Genomic DNA, 16,145 nt, shown 5'->3' with positions numbered 1-16,145 from the left:
TTTGGATAGAGCTTACTGTCAGTTGCTTCCTCCTTGCAATTATTGAAAGAAAAGGTTGGCAGTCAAGACTATGTAGCTGAACAACTTAAAGGGGCAGTTTGGGCACAAGGTGTATTCTTACAAAAGGAAAAATGTAGGGCTAACAAATCCAGAGCTCACAGCGTGACAAAAGAGAAAAATTGCAACAGAAGAAAATGTGTCCTTATGACCAATTGCAAATGCAGCCAAGAATCAAGCTGAACATAAATTTCAGAGGGTGAAAGAGAATGAAAGAGATTGGCAGCTGACATAAAATAGAATCCAAAAGCTTTCTGCAATGAGTGATAAAAAAGGTGAATGGGGTCAAAAAAGATTTCTGCATAGAGGCAGTATGTTGCTGAGATGTTAAATTAATATTTTTGTCTTTCTTGTACATGTCTTTATGAATCAAGATGCTAACTGGGTCGGGGTAGAAGACCAGGTCTGTGGGGTGGGGGGCATATGATGCAAGCGTGGGAATATCTGTGAGCTCTAGCACAACTCGGCAAGATACCCTTTCATTTGTATTCATACAAATTGTACTTGACTAATTCTGGAATGAAAACTCCATATTGTACCTCTGGAAGATTTTTTGGTCAAATGCTGCTGATACAATGTAGAGAAATATTAAGATTAATGATGAGCGAGGAGTCCAAAGCAACTGGGGTGGGCCCTTCAACTTGGCAAATGAGTCAACTCTTGACCTGGCACTTTGAAACCGACTGCCAATATTATCAAGGTCATTGATGAGAAACTTGGCCTGTTAGTGCGAAATAGCAGTGCTCATGCAATAGAACTGCAGCATATTGGTAAAAGGCTTGACAAGCTGGGAGAGAATTTTATTATGGAACATGCAACTACTTTGGTAGGAGCCCACTTACAATCCATGGAAAGGCAACTGCTTGACATGTCGGAATGTCTAGATGATTTGGAGAACCAAAGCCTGAGGAAAAATGTTTGGATTATTTGTTTTGCGAAAATTTTTGAAAGCTGGCCACCATGTTTTTTTAACATAGGAATGAAACCAGGTGCATTAAATTAGAAAGGACACATCATTTATTTGCTTTAGGGCCAGGGACCACCAATAGTCCTGGGCCGTAATTATGCATTTTCATAATTTCAAAGGTTGTTAAAAAGTGAAGGAAGCAACTAAACGCACTGGGGCCTTGCTCTATGATGGAGTGAAGATCTCTCTTTCAAGATTTTTCAGCGACAATGCAAAGGTGCAAGGGTTTTGATTAAATTAGATGAACTGAAGGTCATTAGAGCCCAATATGTCCTGCCATACTGAGGGTGACTTTCAATAACTCTACAAAAACATTTGATGTCATGGCTGTTGAGATTCATGGAAGGCAACAATTTAGATCCATCAGCTGAATGTCATTAGTAATAGGTTACAGATTGTAATTGAGTGTAAAGTCCGGGCTGATGGAAATGGTCTAGTAACTGAGCACTACAGTGAGTATTGTATTGAAGAATGGCAAATACTTGTACACATCTTTAATAAATGATATTCCATGGCCTTTCAAGTTAAGGAGTACATGTTGCAGGCTATGAGTAAGATCCTTCCTTTCTTGTATATACATTTTAATCGTTGTGTGCATCTTATAGTCTTTGTTATCATAATGTAATGGAATGAAAGTGGCTTAACTAAAAATTCTTCACTGTGCATATCAGCCAAGCTTAAGACACAAGATGGACCCTGACATATCTCCATTAAATTATATATTGGTAATGGATGTTGATACCCACAGTATCTAGACTTATGTCAAAATTAGAAGCTACTTGGGCATCCTTACAGTGGAAAAGATACGTTTCACACAGCCCTGGAGGTTGAGTTTTTGATTCTGGGGCTTCCAGATAAACAGATAATTGTCCATGAGAAATAATTGTGTAACATTTGCAGCCTGATTTTTATGCCCTTGGATTAACAATGTCATCCTCTACAGAATTATTGGCACAAGTATTATGGAAACTTAATGAAATTTCTAACTTGTATACTTCAATCTAAATCGGAGTCATTCCAAAAATATACAGATTCCATGTCAGGAAATGGATCAGAAACTCCAAGTTGTTTGGGGTGAGGCTAGATCTTAACTTTTTGCTATTTTGGTATCAGTGTGAGGATATGATGTTTCATTCAGTTTGATTCTGTTGACAATTTGGAAACTTGTATCAAAACAAACTTTATAGTTAAACTGTGTCATTAAATAACAAATTAATTAGCTTAACATTAACATTTGAATAACGCTTAAACATTACAAAGTACATTTCTTAATTGCTAACCCAGCCAGATGAATTCCAATGGAAGCACTGTTCCTCTTGCAGCCTTGAACTCTTCAAAATCAGTTAGCAAATCCTAGATTTGTGTGCTTGTGGTTGAGTCCCAGCACTTTTTGAACAGCTCTGGAGGAGAAGAGACAGAGACATCTGTCTTCTGACAGCTCCAGAGAGTCACTTCTTCGCTACTTTCAGAAGCAGGCATCAAGCTTAGCTGAGTTGAATTTTAAGCGTACCACTTGCAAGAAACATGATACAAATTAATTTCCTCATCACATCTGTAATGTCTGATTTTAATTCTACAAGCTTTTTGTAGAACGTGCAACACAAGTGTATGTAAGGGTGTGTGCCTCTTTCCCATCTCTTTTATAGCATTTGTCCTTTTTTTAATTTCCTCCCAATCCTGTTGCTTGATTTTTTTTTTAATTGTCTTGTGTGGAAGTGCTGGGTTAGATGAAGTAATGTTAGTTTACATTTTTCTCAATGGTGAATTGATTGTAATGTGCCAGGTTTAAGGTTATGTTTTGTTTAATTAAATTGAACAAAAAACTCATATTGTGCATTCATAATGTTTCCTACTAGCAGCCTTGTAGCAGAACAGGGGCATTTATCATGTGGTAACATCAGCTATTTGTGTGGGTAAATGGACAATGGAATGTAGCAGCCTATTAATCTTCTCAATAAAACTCGTTTGTTTGAACCTCCTGGGGTCTGTAGACTTGCGATTAGGTCGATGAACAGCATACGTAGGCACCTGAAATAAAAAAATAAATATCATCACTATATGAAAGCTGTCGAGAGGGGGGGATAAACAACAGTTGCAGAATCAAGGGTGGAATCCAAAGAAAACAACTTTGGAAAGAAACAGTCTCCCAAGTGCTCTGCTTTGCGCAAACTATCCTTCTCAGTACTGAGAGCACCATGGGTAGCAAGTACCCTAAAACAAATTTGGAGCTGGGGATGTTGTGATGGGCTGAGCTCGGGTTGTATCTTGCGTTTTCGGGGGGGGGGGAGGAAGCAAGATAGTGTTAAAAGTTTATGGCATAAAGTACATATGTACATCCTTCCATAGTGAAAAATGGCAGGAGTTTTTGGTGCAAGGGACTGTTTGAGAATACAGAGTGATGGAGCTCATAGTTGAATTGTTCCAGTGTAGTCCCAACTTTCCTGAGTACAATGGGTGGGGAGGGGACAACATTTTTAACTTCCCGAGGAATCTGGTACAGCTGGCAAAGTGCGGCATGAAAACTTACGATGAAATGGTGAAAATATTGTGGTTTCGCTATTCACTGAAATCTTGTCATCACAGAAAGGTTTAGAATGCAGAAGGTGAATCCATTTACACAGTTTGTAGCTACCCTGAAAAGACTGGCTGTCAGCTAAATTTGGGGATGTTTTAAATGATGCCATCAGAGATATGTCTGTGGTTTAAGGGGCAAGGCTATTCAAAAGCGATTGTTAACCAGAAGAAATCTGACCTTTTAAATTTTTTTGAAGTTCTGTATCTAAAATTAACTACCAAAGAAACTCAACAGTTGAGTTTGAGCACTAGAATTTGAAAGATGTCTGCCCAAACACAGACTTGCACTTTCCATAGGTGTGCAAAAGACTTTGCGCTGGAACTGTTGCAAAGAGGGCCACATTGAACATGCTTGTTGGAAATTTTCAGGCAAAAGTTACCAAATAGAGTCCATGTGATAGAGAAAGGGAATGAGCAGGAACTCTATTCACAGTCTGAAGATGAACTGTCACTAAATGTACTGGCTATTGCTGGTGCACCAAACTGATATTGGGTCACTCTGTTACTGGATGGACAGTTGGTGAAGATGGAGGTGGACACTAGGGCAGCCATCTCATTGGCACCAGAAGCCCTATCAAGAAAAGCTCTGAAGTCATCAAAGATAATGTTTAATAACCTACACTAGGAAGTGGTTTTATTTGGCCATATTGATTTAACAATTGAAGGACAGGCTGCAGTCCTTTATACATACTTGAAGCATTATCTGGCACTAATAGGAAGAACTTAGCTAGAGAAGATCCTATTAAATAGGGCCAAAGTAAGTATCAGGCAAATTCTGAATGTTCAGGCCTATCCAAAACCTTGAAGAAACATGCCATTGTCTTCACTAGTGAGCTAGAGATCAAGGAGAGATGTTTAAAGCTTATGTCAGTACTACAATCAGATCCAAGGTAGAGGCAGAATTAGAACAGCTGGTCAGAACAGGATCCTTGAAGCTGTAAATCCAACCATGCCAATGATTGAAAAAAGACAGGTCTGTATGCATTTATGCTAATTCTTAGTCACCAATCCTACACTGCATGCAGATAACTTATTTGCTGGGTTGATTGGAGGATCTTCAGATGAACGTGGATCAGGATTTGCAACAGTTCTTGATTGCCATTTGGCATCACTTTCATGCCATTATTCCAACAAGCTATGGATTAAATTTTAAATGGATTTGACCAGAGTCCAATGTTAATCTGGATGACATTGTGATCCCTGGAAAGAATGAGGAAAAACATCTCTGCAGCCTAGGTGCCACACTCCAGAGATTGGAAGATTAAGGATGACGTCAACATCCTTTTTGCGTTTTTTCCAATCTTCGATTGACATTGATGCCCAGGGAAGGTCAAAGCAATTGAGACACCTGCACTTCAATGTGTACCAATTTATCTTGCTAAATTTACAATGGAAGATTTGTCCCTAATCTGGCAATTATTCTAAAAGGCTTGTGCAATTTGCTGTGTCAAAGTAACCTGTGGAAATGAATGGATTAGTGAGAGCAAATATTAGACTGAAGGTGACTCAGAGGCACAACTCCACTCCAAGCACCTCACACATTTTCCTCTAAATTTACCCTTGCAGTTAGCATATGATGCATCATGGGGTTGGGTCATAGTTTCCCACATAATACTCAAGTGAAGAGCAGCCGATAGCCTTTGTGTCAAGGACCTTGAATAATGCCTAAATCAGTCGTGTGCAGGTTGAATCATAGGGCTTTTCTCTTTACTTATTGACGGACCGTTGTTCACTAACAATTTTTGGAGCTCATTGCTTCACTGGCAGTGAGCAGAATACATTGCCAGTAGGCACTACTGCTGTCAATGCAAACATACACAATCGCTATCATCAGTCAAACCTGTCAGAGGTTGTGGACATAGTGCTTCAAGACCAGATCTTCCGGAGCAAACCCTGAGTTAAAATCATGTTCCACTGAGGTATCTGTTCGGGCAGATTGCTTCCTCGTGGTGGAATGATGCTCATTCCCCAGAACCAATTACATAAAAGGCTACTTGTGGTATTCCAAAGCTGAACAAGATGGCTGGAGCTAGATGCTGAAATAGCAGAGAAGGTGAGAATGTGTTTGTCTTGTGCATAAGTACGGAAGCTGGAACCATCCCATCCATGAAGAGGCTTGACAACAGGTGACATGTTGGTTTATGCCAGACTGTTTTGAATGGTGTATGTTTCTCATTCTATCCGATACTCATCTGGAATGGCCTGATGTCATTGGAAAGCTTGGGTGAAATCTTCAGCAGGTTCTGTCACCCAGAATAATATGAAAATGTTGGGCTGCAGTTCGTTTTGCAAGAGTTTGTACACAACTTGAAGTCGAACAGATTCAATACATCTGATCCTTATTCTGCCACAAATGGGCTTGCAGAACATTTTGTACAGACGATGAAACACTTGAAGGTAATTGGGGAACAAGGTTCATCGTCTAGATGGTTGAGCCAATCCCTGCTTGTCTTCAAGAATACTACACGCTCACCCAAGTTTTTCTGATGTTGCTAATGGATAAACCACCAATACGCACAGTGATTTTTTTTATCTTGGGCAGTTCTTAAAAAAAAATCAAGGATCAGGTCACAGCAGGAGAACCAGGCAAGACATCATGTTTTCACCAAGAAATTTATACCACAAATGAAAAGTGGATACCTGCCACCATCTTGGACCATCTGCCACACTGTGCAAACTGGAGTGTGGAGGAGACAGAGAATAGAGTCCATATCGAGCTGTGCCAAGAGATGATCTAGACCTCCCTAAGAGCTTCATGCTAATCAAACCAATTGGGGAAAGCATTACTTCAGTTGAGAGCCAGACAGAGAGGCAACCTCTGTACACTGTGTCAACTTCGGTCAAGGCAACTATGGATGACGTCCAACCCAAGGATACCAGAAGCACTACAAAGCAGATGTCTGTTCACTGACAACCTCACTGAATGATGGCCTCTGGAACATCTGACCTATCGATTTGCTGTATTCATTGATTTATTATACTGTTTATTGTGTCTGGGATTTTTTAAAATTTAAAGTGGGAGGAAAATATTGTGTATTCATAGCAGCCTTCTAGTGGAATGGGGGCACTTCCTGTGATGTCATCAGCAGTTTGGGCAAATGGGCTATATAACTTGTCCAAAATGCCCTGTATATGATTAGATGAGCCCAGCAACTAATCAGTTTACACCTTGATGGGGAAGCTTTTAGAAACAATAATTTGGGACAGAATTGACGGCCAATTTGGCAAATATGAGTTAATTTAGGAAAGCCAGCACAGAGTTGAGTGAAAATTGTGTTTAACTATGGAACTTTTGGGATGGGGGAATGCTTTGTGGTGTATGTGGACTTCAAAAGACTTTTGATAAAGTGCTACACAGCAGACTTGTGAGCAAAGTTTTATAGCTCATGGAATAGAAGGAACTGGAGCTACATGGATACAAAATTGGCTGAGTGATAGGAAATGGTAATGACGATGAAGCATTGAATCATGAGGCAGATAATGTAGAACTTGAAAACAATACACATTTATTGATGGTGACAGATGAAATTTAATGCCAGGAAGTGTGAATTTATTTATGGGAAGAATGCAGACCGACTATACGAAATAAAAGATACATCTCTGCATTAGGTTCTCGCTCATAACACTTCCCTGGGGTGGGTGAAAACTATTCAGTTCACCTCTCTGCAGTTCAATCCCAGTGTTCATATATACCAGTCCTTTAATAATTTTTTAAAAATCTTTTTAAAGTCATTATTCTTATCCATCCTTGATCGATCTTTCCCAGAACATAAAAACCTTTTGTATTCTCCTTTTTTATGGCCATTTCTCTTGGGTAAGGTAAAATTGACTCACTTTGCCTTATTTATTATGACTTGTTGTTTTAAATTCTGAACTTTAACAGCTTGAAAATCCAAATGCACACTTCTATCCATGTTAAATTTTATTTGCAGAATATCCATCCTGGCCCTATTAATTTCAAAGACCTACTTTTAGCAACTAGCTGCTTCAGTCTCAGTTCCATAGACACTCTGTCCCCAGTTTAATTTAAAGATGTTGCACATGCACAGTCTTTCCACAGACAAACGCAATATGCTCCAATAATATTTGCATTACACAAGGTGATTCATAGTCTAGGTTATTTATTCTTAATTCCTCAATTTCTGGGAGAAACATTATTGGTGTTGGGGTTGAGGAGCTCTTCACTGCTTGACCTTCAACTGGATGTAAGATTGAGAATGTCTCAAGTTGTGCGTGAAATTTGCTTCCATGTCATGCGCAGTTGATGCAGACAACATTGGGGCAAGTGCAAGCTATCAAAATGCAATGTTTTAATGAGTGTTAACAAGTATTTTAAGTGGAAATCAGACCCTTACTGATTCTTCAGGTGGCTGTTCTTCCCTCTTTTTTTTTTATTTATTATGGTGCCTTGTTCACCTTCAGGATCTTCAGTACCTCAACACTACCAAAAATTATTTCCCCATACTGCACCTAGTCTCCTCTTCATGACAGTAGCTTCATGTGACCTCTGGACTGTATTAGTGCTGAGTGCATTTCTTTTATTTATTTTCTTGTCCCTTCTCCATGACGCAGCACGGTTTCGTTAAGGGGAAGTCGTGTCTGACAAATTTATTGGAGTTCTATGAGGATGTGTCTAGGGCGGTGGACAGAGGAGAGCCGGTGGATGTGGTCTGTCTTGATTTTCAGAAGGCGTTTGACAAGGTACCTCAAGAGGTTATTGCAGAAGGTAAGGGGGCATGGAGTTGGGGGTAGGGTGTTAGCGTGGATAGAGGATTGGTTGTCAAATAGGAGGCAGAGAGTGGGGGTTAATGGGTGCTATTCGGATTGGCGGTTGGTGACAAGTGGAGTGCCCCAGGGGTCGGTGCTGGGGCCTCAGCTATTTACCATTTATATAGATGATCTGGAGGAGGGAACCGAGTGTACGGTGTCGAAATTTGCTGATGACACCAAGATTGGTGGAACGACAAATTGCGCGGAGGGTGTGGAGAGTCTGCAGAAGGATCTAGATAGGCTGGGTGAATGGGCCAGGAACTGGCAAATGGAATTTAATGTTGGCAAGTGCGAGGTGGTCCACTTTGGTAGGAATAATGGTAGGAAGGACTATTACTTACGTGGCGAAAAACTGCAGCAGGCGACAGTGCAGAGGGACCTCGGGGTCCTTGTGCATGAGTCGCAAAAACCCAGCCTGCAGGTGCAGCAGGTGGTCAGGAAGGCGAATGGGATGCTGGCCTTCATAGCGAGGGGGATTGAATATAAAAGTAGGGAGGTCTTGCTGCAGCTGTATAGGGCATTGGTGAGGCCGCAGCTGGAGTACTGTGTGCAGTTTTGGTTGCTGCACTTACGCAAGGATATTTTGGCCTTGGAGGGAGTGCAGAGGAGGTTTACTAGGCTGATGCCGGAGTTGAGGGGGTTGAGCTATGAGGAGAGGCTGAATAAACTAGGCTTGTACTCGTTAGAGTTTAGAAGAATGAGGGGAGATCTCATTGAGACATATAAGATGAATGGGATGGATAGGATAGAGATGGAGAGACTCTTCCCGCTCAGAAAGGATAGTAGGACTAGGGGGCACAGCCTCAAGATAAAAGGGGGGCGGTTTAGAACGGAGTTGAGGAGGAACTTCTTCACTCAAAGGGTGGTGAATCTCTGGAATTCTCTGCCCATTGAAGTGGTGGAGGCTGCCTTGCTAAATATTTTTAAGACGCGGGTTGATGGGTTTTTGATAAGCGAGGGGATTAAGGGTTATGGGGAGAGGGCGGGAATGTGGAACTGAGCCACGACAGATCAGCCATGATCTTATTGACTGGCGGGGCAGGCTCGAAGGGCTAGATGGCCTACTCCTGCTCCTATTTCTTATGTTCTCCCTTTTTATTCTGCACTAAACTAGTTAATCTTTGAACCTAATCTGAGTGCCAGCATTAATGAAGTCTGTTTTCAATCTCCCTGAACCGCAACTCAAATGAGTTACTGTCATGTACATTGGCTAGACTTTGGGTAACGTAGCTGTGATCAGTTAGTTGCCTCTTTCTGCCCCTCTTTTCATTCCAATTTCCGTTGCTATCTTCAAGTACCCAGTACTAACTGCTTGCTTCCTACCACTGCTTTTTCAAAATCTTTTGCCTGTTTGCTATATTTCAAGGCTTCTTTGTCCTCTTGTTCCCGCTCAATATCTTCCATCTCCAATCTCTACCACCCATAACTATAATAATGTCTTCGCTCCAGCTCTGATGGCTCTTGCCATTTGAGTTGTCTCAAATTCCCACCTCCTTCTACTATAAATATTGTTGCAACCTTTCCTATTTTCTCTGTCAAGCTCCACTTCTCTAACTACCAAATCCTGTATACCTGCGCACCCCCCCCCCCCCCCCCCCCCCGACACATACCACACTTAAAGCCTAATGAAAAATTAAAGCTTTCTTTTCAAATCAGTAATGTACGTATGCCCTCAAATAAAAAAATCAATATATTATCGGCTTGTGGCACAATGGACAGTGTTCTAGCCTCTTAGCCTGAAACTTTGGAATAGAGTCCCATTCTAGGACTTGATGCCCATGGCAAGTGCATTCCTAGCCTGATCAAATAGGTTGGTCGACTTGCACATCTTTCCCTCACTCAGTTCTGGTAAGCCATAAGAATAAGAGATGAGGAGGAATTTTTCTGGTGAATCTGTGGACTTCATGCCACAAAGCTGTGGAGGCCAGGCTATTGGTAAGGGGATCAAAGATTACAGGGAAAAAGGCAGGAGACTGGGATTGAGAAACTTATCAGCCATGATTGAATGGTGGAGCAGACTCAATGGGCTAAATGGCCTAATTCTGCTCCTGTCAGGTTGATCATTAGCCATGATGGACATGATTCATCAGCTGTTGTGGGGATGTGGAAAGGTAGAGGGGGACAATCTCTCCCAACTACATACCGCTGTGTCACCACCCCATGCCAACACTATAGTTAAGAAAGCCCCCTCCTTCAGAAGATTAAGGAAATTTGGCATGTTAGCTACGACTTTCACCAACTTTTACCAATGTACCATAGAAAGCATTCTTTCTGGTTATATCATAGTATGGCTCTTGTTCTGCCCAAGACTGCAAAGAACTATAAAATGAATGTAGCCCAATCCATCACGCAAGCCAGCCTTCCATCCATTGCCGATGACACGAAGGTCGGAGGTGTTGTGGATAGTTTGGAGGGATGTCAGAAGTTGCAGTGTGACATAGATAGGATGCATGACTGGACGGAGAAGTGTCAGATGGACTTCAACCCGGATAAGTGTGTGGTGGTTCATTTTGGCAGGTCAAATGGAATATAATATTAAGGGTAAGACTCTTAGCAGTGTGGAAGATCAGAAGGATCTTGGGGTCTGGGTTCATAGGACTCTCAAATTCTTCTGAGCAGGAAGAATCATAGGATTCTTCCCGCTCAAAGGACAGCAGGACTAGAGGGCACAGCCTCAAGATAAGGGGGGGAGGGCAGTTTAGATCGGAGTTGAGGAGGAACTTCTTCATTCAAAGGGTGGTGAATCTCTGGAATTCTCTGCCTGTTGATGTGCTGGAGGCTACCTCACTAAATATATTTAAAGCACGAGTAGATAGGTTTTTGGTAGGCAAGGGAATTAAGGGTTATGGGGAGAAAGCAGGAAAGTGGAACTGAGCCACCTCAGATCAGCCATGATCTTATTGAATGGCGGGGCAGGCTCGAAGGGCTAGATGGCCTACTCCTGCTCCTATTTCTTATGTTCTTATGTATCTTGTGGTCTTATGGTCAAGGGCAATTCCTAGTCAGCCAAGTGATGAAATAAAAGTTGGAACACTCAACTTCATTATCCACAGCTCCAGATCACGACATGCAAGCAAAGTGTATGTTGCTGCATCAACTCATTCTCTGGGTGATCTGAAACACCTTTCATTTGAACTCCTGTATCTCCAAAAAGAACCACATTGTTTTTTGTTGTTGGACACAAATTCTGGAAAGTCAATGCAGAGGTGAGAATGGTCAGTAGCATCAGATTTTGCTGCTTCCATCACTTTCTTAAATTCTTTCTTTCTGTAATATGTTTTTTTTACCTCCTATTTTGATGCTCAGGGTGTTGATTATGGAAACAGCAAAATGGGGATCAATGATGCCAACATGTCGGCTGTCAGATACAAGCCTGGATTTGATGTTGACGGGTGAGTGAAAGAATGGTTAATGTGTTCTTTTCCCAAGAGATGCCTGAAGATGGATACAAGAATATTATCAATTTGTCCATAGAGCTAAATAACTGAATTTATTAGAGACACAGCTGACTTTTGTTTATATAATGTATAAGATCAGAAGACATAGGAGCAGAATTAGGCCACTCAGTCCACTGAGTCTGCTCTGCCATTCAATCATGGCTGCTATTTTTCTCATAATCATTCCCCTGTCTTTTCCCCATGGACCCTGATCCCCTTATTAATCAAGAACCTATCTATTTCTGTCCCAAAGACACTCAATGACCTGGTCACCACAGCCTTCTGCGGCAAAGAGTGCCACAGATTCACCACTCTCTAGCCAAGAAATTCCTTCTCATCTCTGTTTTAAAGGATTCTCCCTTTAGTCAGAGGTTGTGCTCTCTGGTTCCAGTTTTTCCTACTAGTGGAAATATCTTCTCCATGTCCAGTCTATCCAGGCCTCACAGTATCCTGCAAGTTTGAATAAGATTTCCCCTCCCATCCTTCTAAGCTCCAATGAGTACGAACCCAGAGTCTTCAACCATTCCTTATACGACGAGCTCTTCATTCCAGGGATCATTCTTGTGAACCTTCTCTCAACCCTTTCCAAGGCCTTAGATCCTTCCTTGGATGCAGGGCCCAAAACTGCTCTCAATACTCCAAATGGGGTCTGACCACAGCCTTTATACAGCCTCAGAAGTACATCCCTACTCTTGTATTCTAGCCCTCTCGACATGAATGCTAACATTGCATTTGCCTTGCTAACTGCCGATTTGAACCTGCATGTTAACCTTAAGGGTCTTGAATGATGACTTCCAAGTCCATTTTGTGCTTCTGATTTCCGGAGCATTTCCCCACTTTTCCACATTGTATTCCATCTGCCACTTCTTTTGCTCATTCTCCTAACCTGTCCAAGTCCTTCTGCAGCTCCCCTGCTTCCTCAATAATACCTGTCCCCCTACATATCTTTTATATTCAATTTGTCATTGCAAACTCTAGCTGTGTGACTTATGGTTAGCAGAGTCTTGGCTTCCCAGTGATGCAAATGCAAACCAAGATGTTCAGAATGTTGGTGTTCCAGTGCAGCTTTTTATAGTCTATCACTACTAGTTTTTTTTTCAAAAGTGAGCCTTTTTTTTAGCTAAATGGTTGCATTACCCAGTTCAGTTTCCCTGATCAAGCTGAGTGGAGAACTTCCAAGAAAGCTGCTTCAACTCTGAATTTCATTTTGACTTCATTTTTCTCTCCCTGTACAACACTCCATTTTAGCATTTTTTTGGTGCAACAATACTGAATATTGCCTTTTATATGTTGCATCCTGTAATTGTATATTGTTGGTCTATAGGTTCATTCTAACAAATAGAATCACAGATCTTCAGAGTTTTTTATTCATAACGCTGGCTGGCCAACATTTATTGCCCATCCCTAGTTGCCTGAAGGCAGTTGAGAGTCAACCACATTGCTATGGCTCTGGAGATACATGTTGGCCAGACCAGATAAGGACTGCAGATTTCCTTCCCCAAAGGATATTAGTGAAACAGTTGGGTTTTTCTGACAATGGTTACATAGTCATCAGTAGATTCTAAATTCCAGATATCTTTTACTGAATTCAAATTTTGCCATATGCTGTGGTGGGATTTGAGCAAGAGGCCCCAGAACATTAGCTGAGTCTCTGGATTAATAGTCTAGCGATAATACAACTAGACCACTGCTTCCCCATTCAAACACCAGCATGACATTTTATGCTCTCAAAGAGCAGTACCTGAAACAAATTCAAAAAAGAGAAAACGCTGGAAAATCTCAGCAGGTCTGGCAGCATCTGTAAGGAGAGAAAAGAGCTGATGTTTCAAGTTTTTTAGATGACCCTTTGACAAAGGCTTTTAACCTGAAACTAATTTCCTTGTGCTGTTAGCAGTGATAAAATGTTTTCCCTTAGCACACTTCTGCATAAGCTCATTCCCCAGCCCTGTCTTTGCAAACCACCTTACCCCGCCCCCCCCCCCCCCCCCCGGCAATGGATCAGATTGCAAGTTCAAAAGAACCAGAAATAAACCGGTGTGTATAACAGCTTTTGTGTATGTTGCTAGGTTTTGTCAGGAATGAGGCCCGTTAGCAAAGGAATAAGAAAAGGATAGGTAACTAACTGCTGGAATAGATCAACTTGCATTGATGGGGGGAGCAGGGAGGAGTGTTCAGGATAAGACCACCGGGTTTGCAAAGTCATCCTGGTTTAGCACTCAATATTTTTCACGTATCTATCTGAAAAAAATTGATCCAATTCCTCTTATGCCTGCAGTAAGAGGGCTAGAAGTGGCTGTTGCTGTACTTTTTTTTAGTGAATGTATGAAATCCATGTTAACTGACCATAAGAACTGCTTACCTTGTTGCTAATACATTGGTTCTGTTGCTGTTCATGAATCCATTTCACTCTTCAGATGAAACTTGACACTTTATTCCCTTTCTCTCCTCTTATGAAGTGACAGGCCAGCTGAGGCTGGAAAGTAGTCATGGGATTTTGCCTTGCAAAAAAAACTAAGTTGCCCTAGGTTGCACTTGCTCACCTCCTAGTGGTTGGCTTGAGAAGTGACTTTAGCGAGCTAATTTTTTGAGATGGTGGTCACTTGCCCACATCAGTGACTGAATGTCGCAAAAAATAAATTTAATCTTCCATGAGATACAAGCTTGTTCTACCAAAACTGGATGTGCTGCCCAGTTTTCATGAACAACAAAGGACACCTGATTATTGTTTTTCCCCAAACTAAGTCCAACCCCTCTTTGTTTATTGTACACCAAGTCTTGCTTAGATCTGATGACTGACTTGAGCGATACAACAACCTATTGTGACCAAGAAACTTAAAAAGGTGAGATAGTAATTTAGATCCTTTTGAGATTGGGTTTTGTGTGGTGACTATGGAATTCAAGTCCTTGTTTGGTTTATTATTAACCTTCCCAATTTAACATGGGATTGTTGTGCTGTTAATGTTGCACACGTACTCCATTCCATTTGGCTTTAGCTCCAGACTTCAGTAATGAACAAATCCCAATGGGCATGGTAAAGAAATCCATAATTGTGTTTCAAATCCCTAAGTACTCATTGCCTCTGGCATTTAATTTGCTTAACCTATTAAACTATTTAAAATTGATGTATTAATGCTGCTTGCAGTCTGCTTCCCTTTTTTGACTTTGTGGATCTAGATTGCCAGTAAAATCCATTATGAACAAGGCTACCACGTGCTTCCTTCTGGCTGTTTTGCATATAATAAAAGCACCTGGCTGTTTTGCATACACTACTTGCAATGTAAAGCCCTTGTGTTTGTAAAGTGGTCAAAGACCGTTGCAATTTTTATGGCTTAGGCACACGGTATCTTGGCACAAATTTCTGACCCGGCTACATAGTTGTCGTTGCTATTAATTTTTGAAGTATTTATCACACCGGAGACTGTATAACAGTGGCTGTATCAATACTTAGAAGATTGATATTATTCTTCTGCAGTTTCAGTGATGACATGGAAGCCAAAGTGCAAATAGATGATGGGAAAATGGAATGTATTGGACCAGACACCTGGTATAAGTAAGTGTGATTTTTTTTTTAATATAAATTATTAAACAAAATGTGTTGGCAATAAAAGTCCTTTAGTATCAACTAGAAATAATGTCTTGAAATAGTGTTCTTGCCTTCTTTGTGCAATGAAGGCAGCAGAATTAATGCAAAACAGAATTTCTTGTATTCAAAGCAAAGCGTGAGTTTCCCTATATGTGGGAGGGAAGGGTGGATGACTTGTGCCATTGATAGACAGTGAAAACTCTTATTTTTTTGTATATTTAACATTTGGAAACATTACTGATAAAGTAGTGAGACTTTACGTAGTGTTTTTCATGACCATCGAATGTCTCGCAGCATCTTTTGGAAGTGTAGTCACTATTATAATGTAGGAAAGGAGGAGGGTAAGCAGCCATTTGATCATGTTCAGAATCTGTATTTTTATGATATTGATGGATAAATTTTGGCTAGGACTCTTTTTGGGTAACTCCCCTACTTGTCTTTGAAATAATCCTGTTGGATGTCAAAAAAGATCCATTCAGATGGTCCCTCAGTTAAGCGTCTCACCCAAACAATGACACCTCTTATACCACATTGTTTTCTCAGTACTGTGCTCGAGAGTCCACCTTGGTTTTTGTGCCCTAGAGTGGGACTTGAACACAGAATTTTGTGATCTGGGGCAAGAATGTGACCAACTGAGCCATGGCTTCTGCAGCATGAAGAGGGACTGCTAGTATATGAACTGGCTCTGTTTCTCTTTTGAACTTGACAAGTGCTATCAGGATCTGTTTATTTTTGGTGGACTGATTTCAAGTTCTAT

The 16,145-nt window shown here is 41.1% G+C and overlaps 1 protein-coding gene across 4 annotated transcripts in view; it reads left to right on the top strand.

The window, feature by feature from the left end:
- tpte (transmembrane phosphatase with tensin homology) overlaps window positions 1-16,145 on the top strand; it is a 75,518-nt gene that overhangs the window by 5,098 nt on the left and 54,275 nt on the right. For 2 of the 4 annotated variants that reach the window (XM_080197504.1, XM_080197505.1), the window contains exons 2-3: window positions 11,675-11,760; window positions 15,278-15,355. In XM_080197504.1, coding sequence (XP_080053630.1) covers window positions 11,675-11,760; window positions 15,278-15,355 — 164 coding nt within the window. Of the gene's footprint in view, window positions 1-11,674; window positions 11,761-14,578; window positions 14,646-15,277; window positions 15,356-16,145 lie in introns of all 4 variants that reach the window. The other 2 variants (XM_080197506.1, XM_080197508.1) reach the window with 2 other exon arrangements.

Source organism: Carcharhinus amblyrhynchos, chromosome 10 (assembly GCF_965287045.1).
Source record: "Carcharhinus amblyrhynchos chromosome 10, sCarAmb.v2.hapA, whole genome shotgun sequence".
NCBI lineage: Eukaryota > Metazoa > Chordata > Chondrichthyes > Carcharhiniformes > Carcharhinidae > Carcharhinus > Carcharhinus amblyrhynchos.
Note: the sequence above shows the minus strand (reverse complement) of the source record. Positions and strands in the feature narration are given on the sequence as shown.